Source organism: Oreochromis aureus, linkage group 22, assembly GCF_013358895.1.
Source record: "Oreochromis aureus strain Israel breed Guangdong linkage group 22, ZZ_aureus, whole genome shotgun sequence".
In the NCBI taxonomy this organism is placed as follows: domain Eukaryota; kingdom Metazoa; phylum Chordata; class Actinopteri; order Cichliformes; family Cichlidae; genus Oreochromis; species Oreochromis aureus.
This window is the reverse complement of record NC_052962.1, coordinates 20,573,006-20,590,487: the sequence shown is the minus strand read 5'-3', so window position 1 is coordinate 20,590,487 and position 17,482 is coordinate 20,573,006. Positions and strand designations below refer to the sequence as shown.

Sequence of the window (17,482 nt, the reverse complement as noted above, 5' to 3'; positions counted from 1 at the left end):
GTTAACTCCAAAACACTAAATCTTTAGTTTATCCATTTTTTTCCTGTCTACATTGTGTCACTCTAACCAGTTTAACCAACATTACAAAAAGACAACAAATTAATTTGTTGAAATTTCCTTCTTTTATTTTATTTAACTGCATTTACTCTTCACTTTCATGCTTTATTACATTACACAGCTTTTATACGTGTCAGTCAAATCCCGTGACTGCACATATAAAACATTACTGTACAAACATGTTAACAACATACTGAATATTATTAAACAATATATCCGTGGTCCTGAGTTGTTGTTTTTTGTTAGATTTATGTCATAATCTGTGAATTAAAAAAATCCATTCAGCCATGTTATCTTGTGCAACACTGTTACTCTAATATTAACCCTGGTGCTTTATAATTTGAATAAAATAACCATAAATGTTTTGCTTAGCTCACAAGGGTTTAATCTATTGCCTTTGTAACATAGTTTCAATTATTGTCTGAAAAGTGTACGAAGTGTAAGTGTATTCAACAAACACTCAAAATTAAATACTAAAATCACTAAAAAAAGGGTAGGTTCTGAAAATTGTTTAAATGAATGAAACTGTATGAATATTTAGTATGAGGGTGATTATCTTTAATTTAAAGGTTAATAATTTCTAAAACAATATTTATAAAGTCTACTTTCTCATGTCACAGCATACAGCAACCAAAGTATTGCATAAAAAGTATAGCTTTGATGCCTGAGCTGAAAGAAAACACTTTTTGGATGGTTTATTATTTGTTTTTCTTACGCGCATAACAGGAATTTAGAAAATAAAGAGTCCTTTTTTGACTATTTACCATTTTTGAAGCCCACATTGTCCACCGATCGTAAAATGACCCACATCGCATTTATTACCTGTCACATACATTTGAGAATAAGGCTGTTGTTGGTTCTCAGCTGTACAAACATTTAGCTCTTGCATTCATTTACAACACCTACACATATTTGGCAAAACATTTTTTATTGTATTCTAAAAGTTAGAAAATATTAAAGCAATTTGCCATAGAAACAAGCAACCCGAAGCAGAAAAGTTAAAAATATATTCTGTGTTTTTATTATCCAAAATGCTCAGTGAGGAAAGAAATACTCATTTATGTCACCTCCCTCATTATTTTGTCATGATGGCAAAATGCTGATGCTCACCCATTCTATCTATAAACTGTACTGGTTGCTAAGTAATTCTCCCTCTGTAATACAAAACAAAACAAAACATACCAAAAAACAATAACAACAACAACAACAAAAAAAGTACAGCCTTCACTTCGTAGCACTGTATCAGTATTACAGTAAGACTTGAAAACCTCTGTTGTATAATAACTGCATGGAAATAAATAAATATGTTGACCAAATGTAACAAATTCACAGTAACATGCCATGTCAGTTTTTAGAAGTCTGCGTCTAGTGTGAATTCACCGTCCATCATGCTCGACATGACTCCGAATCTTTGATACTCCGCCACGCGTTTCTCAAAGAAGTTGGTTTTCCCCTCGAGTGAGATGGACTCCATGAAGTCAAATGGATTTTCAGCTTGGTAAACCTTGGATTTAAGAAAAGTGAGGAAAAAAGACAAAAAGAAGTAAGCTTATGACACCAAATACCTCATTTTACACTAAATGTTTAATAGATTTAAAAAACAAACAAACACACAATTAAATTTACAGCACATGTCTGTATGGTAATTTTTGATTATCTATGGATAACACTGAGGTTCAGAGGTTCCCTGCTTTAATGTTACAGCTACTATAGCATGAAGGCTTGGACATGTGCTTTTTCATGACACTTATTTTAATTAAACAATTAAATAAACCTGCTGTCTCCCACTGTCTCGCTTACCACCAACACATTTATGAGATATCGGTGAAGGTCAGGCGGACCTTCATCAGAAATGTAGTGATTTAATAAATGTATCAGCAATAAGAGAGACAGCGTGCTGGAGTTGTGTTTAATTTCACCCATTCCGGTGTGCAGAGGGTTTTGAACTAATGATTATTAGCATTACCTTGGTCAGTCCGAGATCAGTGAGAAGCCGGTCAGCCACAAACTCGATGTACTGCTTCATGAGGCAACTGTTGATTCCTATGAGATCTACTGGCAGGGCCTCTGTGAGAAACTCCTGTATATGAATAATAACGATTAGTGACTTATAGCACTGGTACGACCTATTAAGATTTTATTGCTTCAGAATGTCATGCTGTAAAGCAGCGGTGGGGAACTCCAGGCCTCAAGGGCCGGTGTCCTGCAGGTTTTAGATATCACCCTGGGTCAACACAACTGAATCAAATGATTAGTTCATTACTAGGCCTCTGGAGAACTTCAAGACATGTTGAGAAGGTAATTTAGCCATTTAAATCAGCTGTGTTGGATCAAGGACACATTTAAAACCTACAGGACACCGGACCTTGAGGCCTGGAGTTCCCCCACCCCTGCTGTAAAGCTACAACTGATCCACTGCAATATAAGTCAGTGCAGACAAAATGAACAGGAATATGAGGTGAACAGCATTTAATAAGCAAGCATATAATGTATGCAATGTGTAGCATTAGCTGACCTGTTCGATGCTAACAGCTTTGGTGATGATGTCTCTCACTCTGTCCTCTGATGGCTTTTTCACCAGGTAGCTGTACAGCAGGCAGGCAAAGTTACAATGCAGACCCTAGCAAACAACAAAAAACATGTCAGAACAGCTGACCAGAAAAAAATGTGTCTTTATGGTGTACTTAGTCCCAGGTTTATTTTAGGAGACTTGTGTTTACACAAAAGCATGTATTACATCAGCTTGATCTCAAGGAAGAACAATGAAGGTCGTGGTTGATACAGCACCCCCTTGTGAATTGTAAGAGAACTGCATGTCCAACAACTACTATCTTGTAATTGTTAATTAGTAGGGTGATGATTAGTTTCAACACAGTGAATGCTGTGTGAAAGAAAACTGGGTGTCAGCAAGATGTAAAAGCAGTTTTTTCAGAGTCTGCCATCATACAGTCAGCATAAATAACCAATAACTTGTTATATTAACTAGGTAGTGGATATGAGGCTCTTGATTTTTTTTTATAACAATAAGATATTTTGAAAATCTGACTCAAAACAACCAGTGCAGAGCTGCTGTTGTACAGTGTTTGCTATAACAGGGAAATATCTGTCTGAGGGCATTTTCCAAAGAGCGAGGTGAATGTGCAGTCATGACTCTGCTGCCAGCTTTTACAGTATATTGGTGTTTATGATTGCTGTTTAATCTTTCATGTTTATTCTTATCATTTGACTTATTTTTAAAGACCAATGTCGTCTTTACAGCATATATGAATTATACAGCTCTTATTAATATGGCTGAGGCTGCTACACAAAGTCAAGGAGTCATACCAGCTATAAGCATGACAATGCAGGTAAAGGCAGGACATACTGTTGCTATTTCTGAAGGTTTTCCATAACAGTTCAAACTTATGGTCATTATGTGCATCTGTTCATTTAGTCACATAAAGCTGACAACAGATACATCTAGATGAAAAGCACTCTGTGCCACGCTGTCATTTGGAAAGGAATAATTACATAAATGCCACACCTCCATTTTAAATATGTGCTGCTTCCTCTTACCCACAAGTATGTCTGATTCACTCACAACTCAGGGATCCTTTCAACACATCAGAACACATATTTTTGTGTGTGAATTAGTCTTACCTCGTCCCTGCTAATGAGCTCGTTGGAGTAGGTAAGGCCAGGCATTAGGCCCCTCTTCTTCAGCCAGTAGATAGCAGCAAATGAACCAGAGAAGAAGATGCCTTCCACAGCTGCAAAAGCCACAATCCGCTCCCCTGGGGCACAAATGTCAAAAATGACTGTTAATTGATCAAACATGAGGTTCCTTTTAAGACAGTTTGATGTTATATGTAGTTTTCAGTTGTCGTGTTTTTGTAGTGTTTTGTTTCTCCCTTACCAAATGCGGATTTGCTGTCGTTTATCCACTGAAGCGCCCAGTCTGCCTTCAGTTTCACACAAGGCATGGTCTGAATGGCATTAAACAAATAGTCCCTAAAACACACAAACATGAAAACACATGAACTAAAGACTTTTTAATGTGTAATTATATTGTAGTAACAATATGTAGGGAATAGTTTATTTTGTTTGTCTTTAATCAAAGACACTCAGGAACAGGGTAAAAAATAATGCAACAAGGCTCATGGAGTTTGCTGAGTGTTTAGACTTAAAAGCATCTGTAAACAGTCTGTTGGTGAGTGACGTTTGTTGTTTGGAGGCACATCAAAGCTGCTGCAGCTGGGAAAACAACGGCAGTTACCGCAGAGCGGTCTCGACTTAACCTGTGACGAACAGGTGCAGGAGTCTGTTCCAGAAAGCAGGCTCAGTGAAAACTGAACACTTAATAAAGGTAACTTAAACAGTGGATCAGTCACCAGGTAGTTGCCTTTCTCTGACTCTTTCCCTCCTGCTGGGCCTGACAGAGCCTGGGTGACAAACCATTTTGTTTCCTCACTCAAAGCACAAACTGGAGAGCACTCATTTGCCTACATTTACGTCTTTATACTCTCTGAACATGCAGTGAACTATTTATCAGCTTCTAATCTGTCAGTGAGACAAGGCTGCAGTCTGAATATATTCTGGAAGCATTTCCTGTTGAACTGCTTACATGTCTTGAAATATAACAAATAAATGCTGCCAAACAAGACTTTTTAAAACAGATGTAAAACATTCTTACTGGGTGAGACTGACTTTACAATCAAAGGTTAATTACAAGGCATCTTTAATGAATGTTTTCATGGTGCTACATGAATAATATTTATAAGCAGAATGTGATAGGATTCAAGTTTTATCATCCATTATGAAAAAATAAAGCTGGGTAAATGATGATTTGCTGGACTTTGCTGAATAAAATCTGACAGGATGTGTATTAACTTCCTCAACTTCCTCTTTTTCTCGATAAACAACACAGTCTGCGTTGAAATTTTAGGTCCATTGTATTTAAACCCCAGGTGCTACAGTTTGTTGCAAATCTCCAGAAAGTTTACAAAAGCAGCTCATACAGAAGTGGGTAAAGGATTCATGCTTTCATTACAACATAAACACGACACAAAAACTATTTTCCGACTTGCTAAAATAAGAAATAAATAAAATAGAGCCACCACGAGTAACTGACCTCTCCTTCAGGTCCCTGATGTAAGTGTTGATGAGCATACTGTACATCTCTGAGTGGACAGTCTCTATGAGGATCTGAAAGCTGTAGAAGGATCGTGCTTCAGGGACCTGCACCTCCTGGCTGAACCTCTGCACCTGTTGTGTAGATTAAAAACATTTGCGATGAAGCGTGCAAGTCCCACAAAACACTTGAACCACACCAAGTAAAAAACAAATTTCAGAGTGCCATCTGCATTTATGTTAACACATCAAGTATGGTTATCTTTTAAGTCATTTTTGAGGGCTTCTAGTAATAACACTTTTCATTAATTTTGCAGTTCAGCTGCCAATGCATTAAATGAGCTTGTTCTAAATCTACATGCAAAATATATAATCTTGCATTGTCTTTAAAGGCCTGCAAACTAGTCTCACCAGGTTCTCATTGACGATACCGTCGCTGGCAGCAAAGAAGGCTAAGACGTGGGAGATGAAGTGTTTTTCCTCCGCCTTCAAACGGTCCCAGTGTGCCAAGTCTTTGGATAGATCGACCTAAAAAAAACCCCATCAAAAGCACACCTGTCTCAGTTCTTTCATAACATGTGTGGATATCAGTTATGTGCACAGTGGAAAGTAGCAGCAGCAGCAACTGTCAAAACCTTTGCTTTAACTGTTATGATGGTTAGACATTGTTTAAACATAGTAGCATTCAATATTTTCTTCCTAAGATCACTCAGTAAAGCACTCAAAGTACAGTACCCACCTCCTCCACGGTCCAGAAAGAGGCCTGGGCCTGTTTGTACATCTTCCAGATGTCTCGGTACTGGATAGGAAAAATGACAAACCGCCTGGGGTTCTCTCGGAGCAGAGGTTCTTCCTCAGTCTCCAAGCCATTCTGGCAGGCTGTATCATCTTCTCTGAAGCCGTTCTGCAAACAATCCTTTACATTTAATTTGGTGTCTGTCTCGTTTTTGTTGCATTTTTGACTCCTAGTCGCTGTTTCTCTCGCGCCACACGACTCGTTTTACGGATTGTTCCTTTACTTACAAAACGGAGCACTGCGCTTGCGCGTTAACTCTTTACAAAACAAAGGACATGACATTAACATGTCCACTTGAAAAACATAAACGAATAAAGCAAGATATTTTTTGGTCGCCTTCCGTATACATTTTAAACGCTTTAGTTGATTTGTTTGTTTTTAGTCGTTATTTCCATTAACCTCAAACACCGTGACCGACAGCTAACACGAGCAGGAAAGCAGTTTCACAGCTAAAACTTGCCGTAAACCTTAATTATTTGTCACATTTAGCAATAATAAAAATATGCTTTTCCGAAGTTACAAAGGCTTTAGCTCTCCATGTTTCAATAAAGGGTAAGGTTACTACACAGCTACAAACCTACAGTTACACAACCGACGTCCTCGTTACACACAGTAACAATAAACGTTTAAGCTAGCTGCGCTTCAGGCCGATAGTAATGAGCTCCCGTACCTGAGAAGATGACTTCTTCACCGTCGGAGTCATTCCGAGGACTGGATTTGGGGTTTTTATTTAGCTAGCTTGTACTCGGTGCCATAACCCTGTGGACGCAGTTGTAGCTCTGTTGATTTGACACTTTAAATCCCCACATACAGGGGTATAGCGCCCCTAGCGGAAATACTAAGTTCACCTTTAAAACAACACGTGTATTTAGGGTAGCACGATAAAACTCCCGAAAATGACTAATACCTCACACTCTGACTTTTACCTACTCATCTCACTTGCACTATTAGACATCAAGCAACGCCTATGAGTAAACAGATTTAACCAAAAAAGCTATTTGTTACAGGAAGGCAAGACAAAACTGCAGTTTAGAGTAATAAATTCTTTATTTGAATAGAAATGTTATTAATACATGCATTGTAAACACCAAAGAAATGTGGAATATCTTTCTAGAAGTGGCAGCTTGACACCGCAGTGTGAATTCAGAACTGGATACAAGTGAATGTGAACCTACTAATCCAAATCACTACACTGGTATGTTGTGTATCCCCAGTCGAAACACATCATTCGTGCATGCCCACGCACAGTTTTGGGATTTCAGCATAAACACTTGATGGAAGGCCATCGGTGGATCGTCATCTACCTGTTGGAAATAATTAACAGCACAATCGTGAAAAACTAAAACTGTAATCTTGGCAGGAATATAAACTAAAATCACATTAGCATAACTCATTAGGACTCCAAAAATGCTGCAGTAACGAGTAACCAACTCGTGCTGATTAACAGACTGCAAATGATTAATGCAAATGCAAAGAAAGAGGACAGTTTTATCTGAACTGTAACAACAATTAAGATGTTTTTTAATACATCTCACCCACACATACTGGTAAGAAGTTCTCTATCAAACACTTAATGAACTGCAACACTTAATTTATCTACATGCTCTGCAGAATGTGAAACAGTCATTTGTACTGGGAAAGTGCAGCCTGCCATGGCCAGACTGTCATGAAAATAAACATAAAGCTTCCCTGCCACCCTGCATTTCACTGGATTTGAATATGTAACTCTTCCAGCCACAAGGGGGCAATCTATAAAAGCTGCTTTCTCAGAGAGAGCAGTATTAGAGCCCAACACTCCAAACACTGACACCTGCAGGTCTGAATGATGATTTTAGAATAAATTTAAATGTTTTTTGGTTTTTTTGGGTGAACAAGGTCACATGATATACACAATGCCACTGATATTTGTTCCTCCTCATCTTTTCTGACTGACCACAAATTGAGTAAAAAGGCCCATTAGTGAGAACATTTTGTGTACATTTGAATAAATTCTGACCAAAGCTGTCGTCGGAGAAGTGATTCTACTGCAGATGCCTTGACATGGCGTAAGCTCGTCAGTCCTTCAGCCAGATGATTAAAAAACATTAAAAATGTGAAGAATAACTAGAATACCTGTAGCTGTCCAAACACCATGATGAGGATACAGCTGTCTACTGTGGGCTGGAAGTCCTGCTCTGTAATGATGTGCTTAATGCGCTTGAAAGGCAAGTTCTGTGAATTGTGAACAATATTATTGTTTAGATTGAAGTACTGATGAAAGGAGAGGGGTAAACATATTATTAATAAATTGACAGACACAAAATAACCTGGATTAGAAGCAGCACTTATGGAGTTTCTTGGTGCATGTCGGACCAACAACCTGCTAAAACAAGATACTTACTACTAGTTTGCCAGTTATAGCTTCTCTCCCCTGAAAAGGTGATCCTTCCCATGTCAGACAGGCATCAGGAGACTGCAGAAACATTTTTTCTTTCTTAACTATAGGCTCAAAATATTTTTAACATCCAGTGTGATGGAACTGAATAGATATCTGGAAAGCTTACATAAAGGTTACCCAGTCCCATCCTATTGGTATTGTCAAACTGGTTGTAATACTCCTGGACAAAGCCCTCTCCAATCTTTTGCCATATTTCTTTCTCACAAGCCATGTTTGCAGCTTTGGATCTGTAAAAGAAAACAATCTAAGTAAAATCAGTCAAGAAAATAGAAGAACTTGTGTTTATTATTTACTCTTAAATAAGACTTTTCTGGTGTCTAATGTGATTAAAATATGCATGTAAAAAATGAAGGGCCAGTTAAGTGACTATCTTAATGGACAGCCTTTTAAATTAACTGATCTGCCAACAAAGATACTGTCTAATTTAATCCTGTAGTTAATGTGTTTATATTATTACAGACAGGATCACTTCAGATGTTTGTCACTGTATTTTAAAACCTAATTCGCAAAAATGTTATACATAAAAGGAACTCAAGAAAACATATTTAATGTTTAAACTGGGGAAAAAGTGCCATTATAAAGAAAATAGTACATAGAAATTGCAATTGTGAATAAAATACAGCCTTATGCGATTTGGAAATCACTGTTTGCATTCTGTTTGTGTTCACATTTTACACAGCGTCCCAACATTTCCAGAATAGGGCTCATATTTTATTGATTTACACACAATTCCTTATGCCATTTTGTTGCGTGTGTTGTGTTTAACTTAAGTTTTAGCTGCTGTAACAAAGCAACTTCCCAACTTTGGAGATTTTTTTAAAAAGAAAATATTATCATCTTAAATAAACTTCATTTTCAACCATTGGGAAGGACTGCAGGCAGAATGTAGATGAGTGTCAGGGGTGATTCGTGTCAGAAAGATAGAAGCTAGAGTGAAAGGGAAGGTTTACAAGATGGTAGTGAGACCTGCTGACAGAAAGACGGGAGCCTGAGCGGAAGATGTTAAGATTTTCAGTGGGAGTGAGCAGGATTACAGATAAGTACATCAGAAGAACAGCTTAAAAGAGGCATGCTTTTACAAAAAAAAATGAGCCCCACTTATATTTTAAAGATAAACACAATAGATTGCCTCTCGTGCTGAAGGATACAGATGTGACTGCACAGCTGGGGGGAAAAATGAGGCCTGGTTCTTTAAGTGGGGGTTTCTTCGTGCTAAAGTTTCAACCGGCTGCAGCGACTATAACAAGAGAAGCAGATTCAGATCTATTGGGAGTTAATTAAATTGCTGTCGAGCTACTCTAGGACTAGTTGGGATTAGTTAACACAGTCGGGATTAAGCAGACTATAAATCGGAGCTGTCGCAATCCTGCCGTTTGTTAACCAGAAACCCAAGCTGCGGTCCCAAAGTTTTGGCTAGCCTCTGCTGTCTTTACCGAGAACTGTTTTTTTTTTTTTTTTTGTAACCTTTGTCTCCACATTAAACTCGTGTCAGCAAAGGCCTGAGTAACCCGTCATCTTTATTAGACACTTGACTCAAAAAGTACTTTACCTTGTCCGCTAGTTTTGCTTGCTTTTTTATCTCCAGCAGCAGACGTTTCGGCGTGGGGAAACGAGTCAAAACGAGGTGACCGGAGTTCCCGCTTCCTCCGACTTGTGACTAACGCGTGACGTCAGCACAAGCCGTCCAATGAGAGAGCCTCGCAGTTCCCCGTCAAGAGCTTTTCCTGCTCACCTAGTCCCACCCTCTAAAACACTAAAACTCACGATCCCATACATGAAACAGAAACGAACTTGTCTCAAATATTTTTTAATGATTATCTCAAAATCGTAAACCAAATCCAACATGTAAAATGAAACATCTTTAACAACTAATTTGGCAAGTAATCAAAGAACCAGAGCTGAAGCTGTGACCATTATTGGCTAAACTTTGAAAGAAAGGGGAAAGGGGCCGCACTGCATTAATCTGTTAGGTACTGTTGCTCCCCTCTCCATGATGAGGTCCAAAGTTCCTCTTCTTCCTATTTAGATTGCAGCTTCATCACTGGCACAAAACATAATCAGCAAGTGACAACTAATCTATAATGTGCTTTTTTTCATAAAAGGTGCAATCAAAGACGTAGCCTCGTGTCAGAGAGAGGCAGTAAGATAAGGCTTGAAATAAAGTGAATACTTTGAAATGGAAGACGTTAAATGCTTAACAGGATAAGATCAGTATTGCTTGGCAGGTGGGGGTGTAGAAGAGACACAGAAATACAGCTCAGTTCATAACAGCGTGCAGGTCTTTACAAACACTATCAACAGGAATGTAAGTCATAAAAACAAAGCTGGGTTATTTCTCTGTGTATTATTTGAAGATCTTATTGTACCTTCTATACAGTGCTCTACAGGCGAGTGGGACAACTTTGTCCTCCTGACTTGCCACAAATTTAACATCTTACATTTTCTTCACCATTAGTGAAAACAAAACCAAAGACCCATTTAGGCACTTTTAAAATAATTTTGCTACAGTTCAGTGTTTGTTGCTGCCAGGGAAATGACTTTCAGGAGCGCAGAATGTCTGCACGCACTTCACTTCCAGTGACTTGTTCAGAAAGGCTGCTATTGCTTTGTTGAAGCCACTGCACCAATAGATCCTCCTTGCAATAGGTGGCAGTAAAAGTCATCTGTGCAGTTTGGCCCAACAGGCCTCTGAGGTTAGAACCGAGTTATGTTTTGAACGTTCGAGCGCGTCACTGTTCCGGCTGTGATGTGAAATGATCATCTGTCCGAAACACGCTGGGGATTTCTTGACGCTGATGTGGTGCTGGTCGTCGTGGGCTGGCTGGTTTCTGAAAGCAAAGAGACAAAAGTTAAAAACCTAATAAATGAAGTGTGGTTACAACTGCTGGGGGAAACCTTAAAAAGAACACTGATTCTGCAGGCATGATGCTGTTCTTGAACACCATCAATCTTAATCAGACATAAAAAAAACAAAACAAATAAAAACACTGTGGATGTTTTTGTTTTTATGAAATTTGAACCTTTACTAATAATGATCTCAATGAAGTCTGGATAGTGACTACAAATGACCTGAGTGGCCTTGATCCCAATCTCTGGACACTACATACTACTACTGGCTGATTAAAATAAGGAATGGGGTAAAATCTTTGGAGTAACCGGTGATCCTCTATGTTACTTAACAAGGAGAGCGTCCACTTTCTGTCACTTAAATTCATTTACAGATCAAACTATTGCTTTATGATGAAACATATTCATTGACAGTGATTTCAATACATGCTACAATGCATTAATTTTTTATTTTAAATCCAAGTTGATTTCATGTTCACACACATAAACACTGGACCCGACGTGCCTATGTCCACCTGAGAAGATGATGAGAATATTTACTGGAATTTCCTCTTTTTCTCCACTATCTGCTGTAGAAATGTCAGGTTTTTTAGGGTTTTGTTTTTTTTTTTGTTTTTTTTAAAGACAGTGAGTCCACAGTTTCAAAATAAAATAAAATAAAATAAAATAAAAATTGTGGAAACTTTATACTTTACAATTATAGGCCACTCTGGGCAAAGTACTACCAGAATGTTTTCTGTAATTTTACACATTTATCATGTAGTTTTATTGGTCCAGCCCACTTAAAAGTAAAATGAGCTGTATGTGGCTTACACTGTAAACTGACTTTGACATCCTTGGATTAAAGGGTTACCCAGGCACCTTGGATATGGGATGTATTTGAGCAATAAACCGTAAGCTACAAAGCAACAAACGTTGAGCAAATCAAGTCCTGTGCGGATGCAACTAAGGTGACTAATGGCAGATCTGCAGCTTCCTCCATGATCGTGGTGGAGGCAGTCAATTTTTTTTTTCAGAGGCAGTAAATGCCTCAGCAGATATTTCACTGTCTAAAAGGAGAGCACCTAATATTTCCGCAAATCTATTTCATTCCATCCCATTTAGACCCAATGCGGAGAAAGTGGGCAGGGCATGTGGTCTTAGCCATCAGCAGCATTTGTGATCCTGGCTAAATGCATCAAATGCATCTCGGGATGAGGCACCAAGATCACAGCTATGGGTCTTTTGGGAGATTTTTCTTTTAAAATCCATAAGCATTTTTCGGCTCCTCCTTCGTCTTTGTAACAGAAAAGCTATGAAGACAAACCTCACTCCCTTTGCTTCATTTAAGTGGGAAATTACAACCAAATGAAGTAAGATATTAATTTAAACATTGTGAAAAGTGCTGGTTGTTACAAGTAGCAGCAAAAGCTCTGGACTGCAACCGATTATTACAGTACATCGCTACAGTAAGAGTGGGCAGCCCACAGCTGAACTAGTTTGGGAACCTTCTAAATAATAAGTTTTTGTTTAATCCTGCAAACAGCAAACTCAGTGGATAGTGGAGCAAATTTATATTTCATAAGTTCAGAAATCGGCTCTTACGTTTAAGAAGCCTGGGACAGTCATTGTGCGGAGGATCTTCTTGAAAGCACCCGGTAGTGTTCCTAGCTCTCCCTCTGCCTGTGTGACCTGATCCTCCATTGCGCTGACATTGGCTCCCACCATCTTTACAAAGGTCTGCAGACACAACAGCATATTTAAGATTCGCTACAAAAGTTGTAATATTCAATTTACCTGTGGCTGGCAGACAGAAAAGACAGCTGAAACAGCTACGCTTTGTCCCCAGTCAAAAGTGACTGTGCTGTTACACCAATGATGGACTGTCAAGTTATGAAGCAGACATGCAGATGCCGACCTTGGCTCCACAAATAATTGTAGTCCAATCTGACTCTTTATTACAAATCAGGAAATATTAATCATATTTTGCAATGAAAAACAAAAACAAATGTGTCTTTAATTTTAACTGCAGACATTGTGACAGATAACATTTTTTTAATATAAAAAGGTTTATGCAGTTAATATAGAGTCATGTGAAAAAGGAAGTTTACACAGCACTCTATCCACTTCTATGAAAAACGTACAACCTTAAACTTGGCATGCACCACCTGCGATAAGGGCTGAACAATGAGCATAAGAACATTATCGCTTCAATAGGAATTATGAGCCCAAGTAGCTGCCAGGTGATAAAATGCACTTGATTAACTGATCATCAGCAAGTGTGAGCACCTCTGTAAAAGCAGTTTGGCAGTTTGCTGGACTGCAGCACTGAAGTGTGAGTTAACACAACCTTCTCAGGAGTGAAAATTCACCTTAGGTTTGCAAAGTTGGATCTGAACAAACCACAAGAATTCTGGAACAACTTCCTTTGGATAAACAAGACCAAAGTAAAGTGGCTAAAATGCACAGCATATCAGCACAAACACCTCCTATCAGCTGTAAAGCACTGTGGTGGACGAGTGATGATTTAGGCTTGTTTTGTTTGCACCCATAGCTCCTGGGCACCCTGCATTCATTGAGTTGACCATGAACTCCTCTGTGTTCCAAAGTATTCTAGAGTCAAATCTAAGGCCACCTGTTTGACAGCTAAAGCTTGGCTGAAACTGGTTCATGCAACGATCAATGATCCCCAAGCACAGCAGCAAATCTACAACACAAAGGCTGAAAAAGAAAAGAATTAAGGTGCTGCAATGGCCCGAACAAAGTCTAGAACTCAAACCGACTGAAATGCTGTGATGGGACATTAAGAGAGCTGTGCATAAATGAATGCCTGCAAACTGATAAAGTCATACAGAAAATTATTATTTAAAGTTATTCCTGCTAAAGGTGGTTCGACAAGCTGCTGAATTATGGGGTGCACCTAGTTTTTCACAGAGCTGCATAAATTCCTCTGAAAAATTTCACATAATTGTTTATCATGAAGTAAATTTTCTTTTTCTCTCATCACAAGCTACCTGATGAAGACATTTAATGACATTCAGCTAAAGAAATCATGAGTATGAACTCAAATAAACACAGTTTTCGCAAATAAGGTCCCCTTTGCTGGTAGCTTACCAGGCATTTGAATGCATGATAAGCTTTTACATGAGGAACAGGAACTAATACTTTTACCTTTTCGGAGCATGAATGAATAAATAGAGGAACTAGAAAAACAAACAAGTGGCTCAGGGTCTCCATTTGTGAGGATGATACTTTCCTTATTTAATTATGAATAAAAACACTGCACACAAATCAATATACATCACATCACATCACAAGCACGCATTTCATATTAGAGTTGTTAATGTTTCTTGCAGTTTGGTAGGATTCCTCTCTGAGGAATCCGTGTGCATTATAAAAGCAGCAAATGAATATTTTATAGAAAACAAAATGAACCGTATGAAACAGTCGCTTACCTCCAGCTTATCAATTCTTCTGTATATCTGTCTCATTTCATCAGACTTCTGCTGGATTTGAGGTAGGTTTTCATTGACTATCTGCGAGGTATCGTTACGGATCTGTAGACAAAACAAGACAGAATATCAGAAGCAAATTATCCACGTAATCTAAAACATGAGATGTAAGACACACTTTCATATTCTGACTGAGCTTACCATATCCAGCATTCCAACAAACTCATCTACTCTTGTCAGCATCTCTTCCAAGCTTTTCTCCAAGCACAGGATCTAGATAAGACAATTATTTTAAAGTAAGGGTACCAGAGTATGTGAAATATGTCATAGTTATGCTGCCCACACACAAGCTTCAATACGTTTAGACTGCAGGGCCAAAACACAGCAGCTTTTGTGCTCCTTCTTCAGCTTCTCTGTAACATGCCTTGTATCACGCATATCCACTTAAGATCAGCAAGCCAACAGAGGTGAAGCATATGTCAGCATCTGTAAAGACACACAACTGTCTTCCTGAGCTAAACACAAGCAATTCTTTGAGGAGTTGTGTGTCTCCGTGGGTTCAGAGGTTTGTTATATTACAAATGAGATTTAGCTGACCACAGGGATTATCACTGTGAGCCGGGGGGGGGGCCTGCAGACTCAAGTCACATGGCTTGGGCTTGAATCAGTTCTCAGGCCATTCTTCTAATGACTTTTGAAGTGACATGAAAAATCCCACAACCCAGTTTTGACCTTCACAGCAGTTACTCGCACCTTCGCCCAGATTCAAGCCCCTCGAGTTAGAATTAAAAGCTCGTAAATATATGACTTTTCATTTTCCTGCCATCAGATGCTCTAGCAATCATTCTGGCAGCAGCGAATCATCTTTGTGGTTTTCCTCTTTTCCTCCTGCCTGGCACCGCATCCTTTGTCCAATATATCCACTATCCCATCTCTACACATCTCAAACTCTCAGTCTAGCCCTTCAAACTTTACTACTAAATTCCTCAACCTGAGCTGTCCCTCTGAAACACTTGTCCATTCTGCTCAATCCCAATGAAAATCTGAACATCTTCAACTCTATCATCTGTCTTTTTTTGGGTCAGAGGCAAACTGAACAAACCATAAATCATAGCAGGTCTCATTACTACCTCACAAATCTTCTTTTACTTTTGCTGCTATCCTCATGACACTTATCTCCATCTACTTCCCCCATACTCTCTTCCTCACCTGACTTGTGCCCTGTCCATCGCTTTGGATGGTTGACTCCAGGTATTTCAACTCATCCACCTTCACTATCTCTGCTCCTTGCAGCTTCACATTTACACCTCTCTCTCTCTCATTCACACACATGTATTCTGTCTTGATTTCATTGACTTTCATCCCCTTTCTCCCCAGAGCATACTTCCTGTCAGTTAATGATGAGGCATCAGTCATGTGAAGGCCAGATTCGACTTTAATGCAAGTTCAAAAGTAAGCTTCAATGTTTGCGAAAGTCTTCTTATACTGGTGTTTCCCCTTTTTCTATCAAAGTTCATCAGCGGCTAAACTCTTACTCCAGCTACTGTTCTGACAGCCTATAATTTTTTGGTTTGAGTAGAGTCCGTGCTGGTGCATCTCTTTTTGGGGATGCATATTTACTGTGAGACTCATTAAACCCAGTAAAATGTGGGCCACGGTCTTAGTATGTGGTGCTGGTGGACGGCACTACGCCACTGCACTCGTAGAGCATTTAAAACACAAACCTTTGTACTTTGTACCTGTTTTTGAACTTAGTGGGCCTAATTTGGGATTTCCGACATAAACCTCTGCAATAAATCTTTACAGGGCAGCTGATGTTTAAGGAAAGCCAACATCCTATCACTACTTTCGTGTCGCCTAGCAACTGCCATTGCCAACACCGTCCAAGTTACTGACAAAAGCAACGTGAAACTTTCTTGTAACGCTAAGATTGACTACAAGAAAATGCTAGGTAGAATAAGACATACAGTCCTTAATGGAGACGATGTAAATCACTTTATTTGGTACTCATAATGAAAGTGGAACACTTCGTTTACAGGAAGACTGTGTAGGGCTGCTGCGGTACTGACAGTCAAATCATAAACAAAGAGCTAAACATAGCCTAGCTGCTGATATAACAGCACGCACCTCGTCTCCTGCTGTCGCCCTGATGTAGGAGGAGTAGCTGAGCGCAGTGTGCCGCAGCACCTCGTCGTCCTGCTCTGGGTCGTGCTTGTCGGTTGTCCCAGGCTCTGCAGCTTCATCGAGGCTCGGGCTTTGAGGAATAACGTTAGCTGCTGCTGCTACTCCTGCCCCCGCCGCTGCTCCAAAACTGGGGCTCTGCGACACCGTCCCGCTGCTGAGGATTTCGCTCACCATCGACAAACTGCTCGCACTCTGAGAGACGATTCCGCTGTCTGTGCTGATCTCAGCGCTGGACTCCTCCAGGGGAGACAGCAGGCCCACCCTGTCAACCCGTTGATGGTCCATGTCGCTCGTCTTTCTAATCTACTGCCGTGTTTTGCCTTGTCAAATGACTAGATCACGTGTGTCGCACAGAGGACGGAAGCTCGTAAGGGACTAAGGTGTTTTTAGTGCAGCAGAAAACGGAAAATGTAAATTAAAAAAACAAAAAAACAATATAAATAAATAGAATATAATGGAATACATTTTCAATGGTGGATACAAGCGCAATTTTTTTTGCATGTCTGCCCCTTTGGATTCATGCATTAAAAAAAAAATTGCATTAGCCACTTGAGTTTTAAAAATGTCAGAATTTCAGTTTATTTCCCATCATTTTCTTCTTAGGACACAGCAGTTTTACAA

The 17,482-nt window shown here is 39.2% G+C and overlaps 3 protein-coding genes across 3 annotated transcripts; all 3 read right to left on the bottom strand.

Annotated features, from left to right (window-relative positions):
• Positions 1 to 99: 99 nt before the first annotated feature.
• Positions 100 to 6,787, bottom strand: rrm2b (ribonucleotide reductase M2 b). Its single transcript, XM_031742421.2, has 9 exons — positions 6,633 to 6,787; positions 5,906 to 6,070; positions 5,578 to 5,694; positions 5,168 to 5,301; positions 3,953 to 4,047; positions 3,697 to 3,830; positions 2,573 to 2,677; positions 2,024 to 2,137; positions 100 to 1,561 (listed from the first exon to the last, which is right to left on the bottom strand). The coding sequence occupies exons 1-9, from the start codon at positions 6,663 to 6,665 to the stop codon at positions 1,409 to 1,411; spliced, it is 1,050 nt and encodes a 349-aa protein (XP_031598281.1). The 5' UTR covers positions 6,666 to 6,787; the 3' UTR covers positions 100 to 1,408.
• A 203-nt stretch (positions 6,788 to 6,990) lies between these two features.
• Positions 6,991 to 10,080, bottom strand: LOC116322191 (nuclear transport factor 2-like). The gene is made up of 5 exons (XM_031742202.2): positions 9,949 to 10,080; positions 8,506 to 8,626; positions 8,343 to 8,414; positions 8,075 to 8,173; positions 6,991 to 7,266 (listed from the first exon to the last, which is right to left on the bottom strand). The coding sequence occupies exons 2-5, from the start codon at positions 8,608 to 8,610 to the stop codon at positions 7,150 to 7,152; spliced, it is 393 nt and encodes a 130-aa protein (XP_031598062.1). The 5' UTR covers positions 8,611 to 8,626; positions 9,949 to 10,080; the 3' UTR covers positions 6,991 to 7,149.
• A 110-nt stretch (positions 10,081 to 10,190) lies between these two features.
• bloc1s4 (biogenesis of lysosomal organelles complex-1, subunit 4, cappuccino) lies at positions 10,191 to 17,208 on the bottom strand. The gene is made up of 5 exons (XM_031742411.2): positions 16,805 to 17,208; positions 14,879 to 14,950; positions 14,681 to 14,782; positions 12,831 to 12,965; positions 10,191 to 11,227 (listed from the first exon to the last, which is right to left on the bottom strand). The coding sequence occupies exons 1-5, from the start codon at positions 17,144 to 17,146 to the stop codon at positions 11,129 to 11,131; spliced, it is 750 nt and encodes a 249-aa protein (XP_031598271.1). The 5' UTR covers positions 17,147 to 17,208; the 3' UTR covers positions 10,191 to 11,128.
• Positions 17,209 to 17,482: the final 274 nt, after the last annotated feature.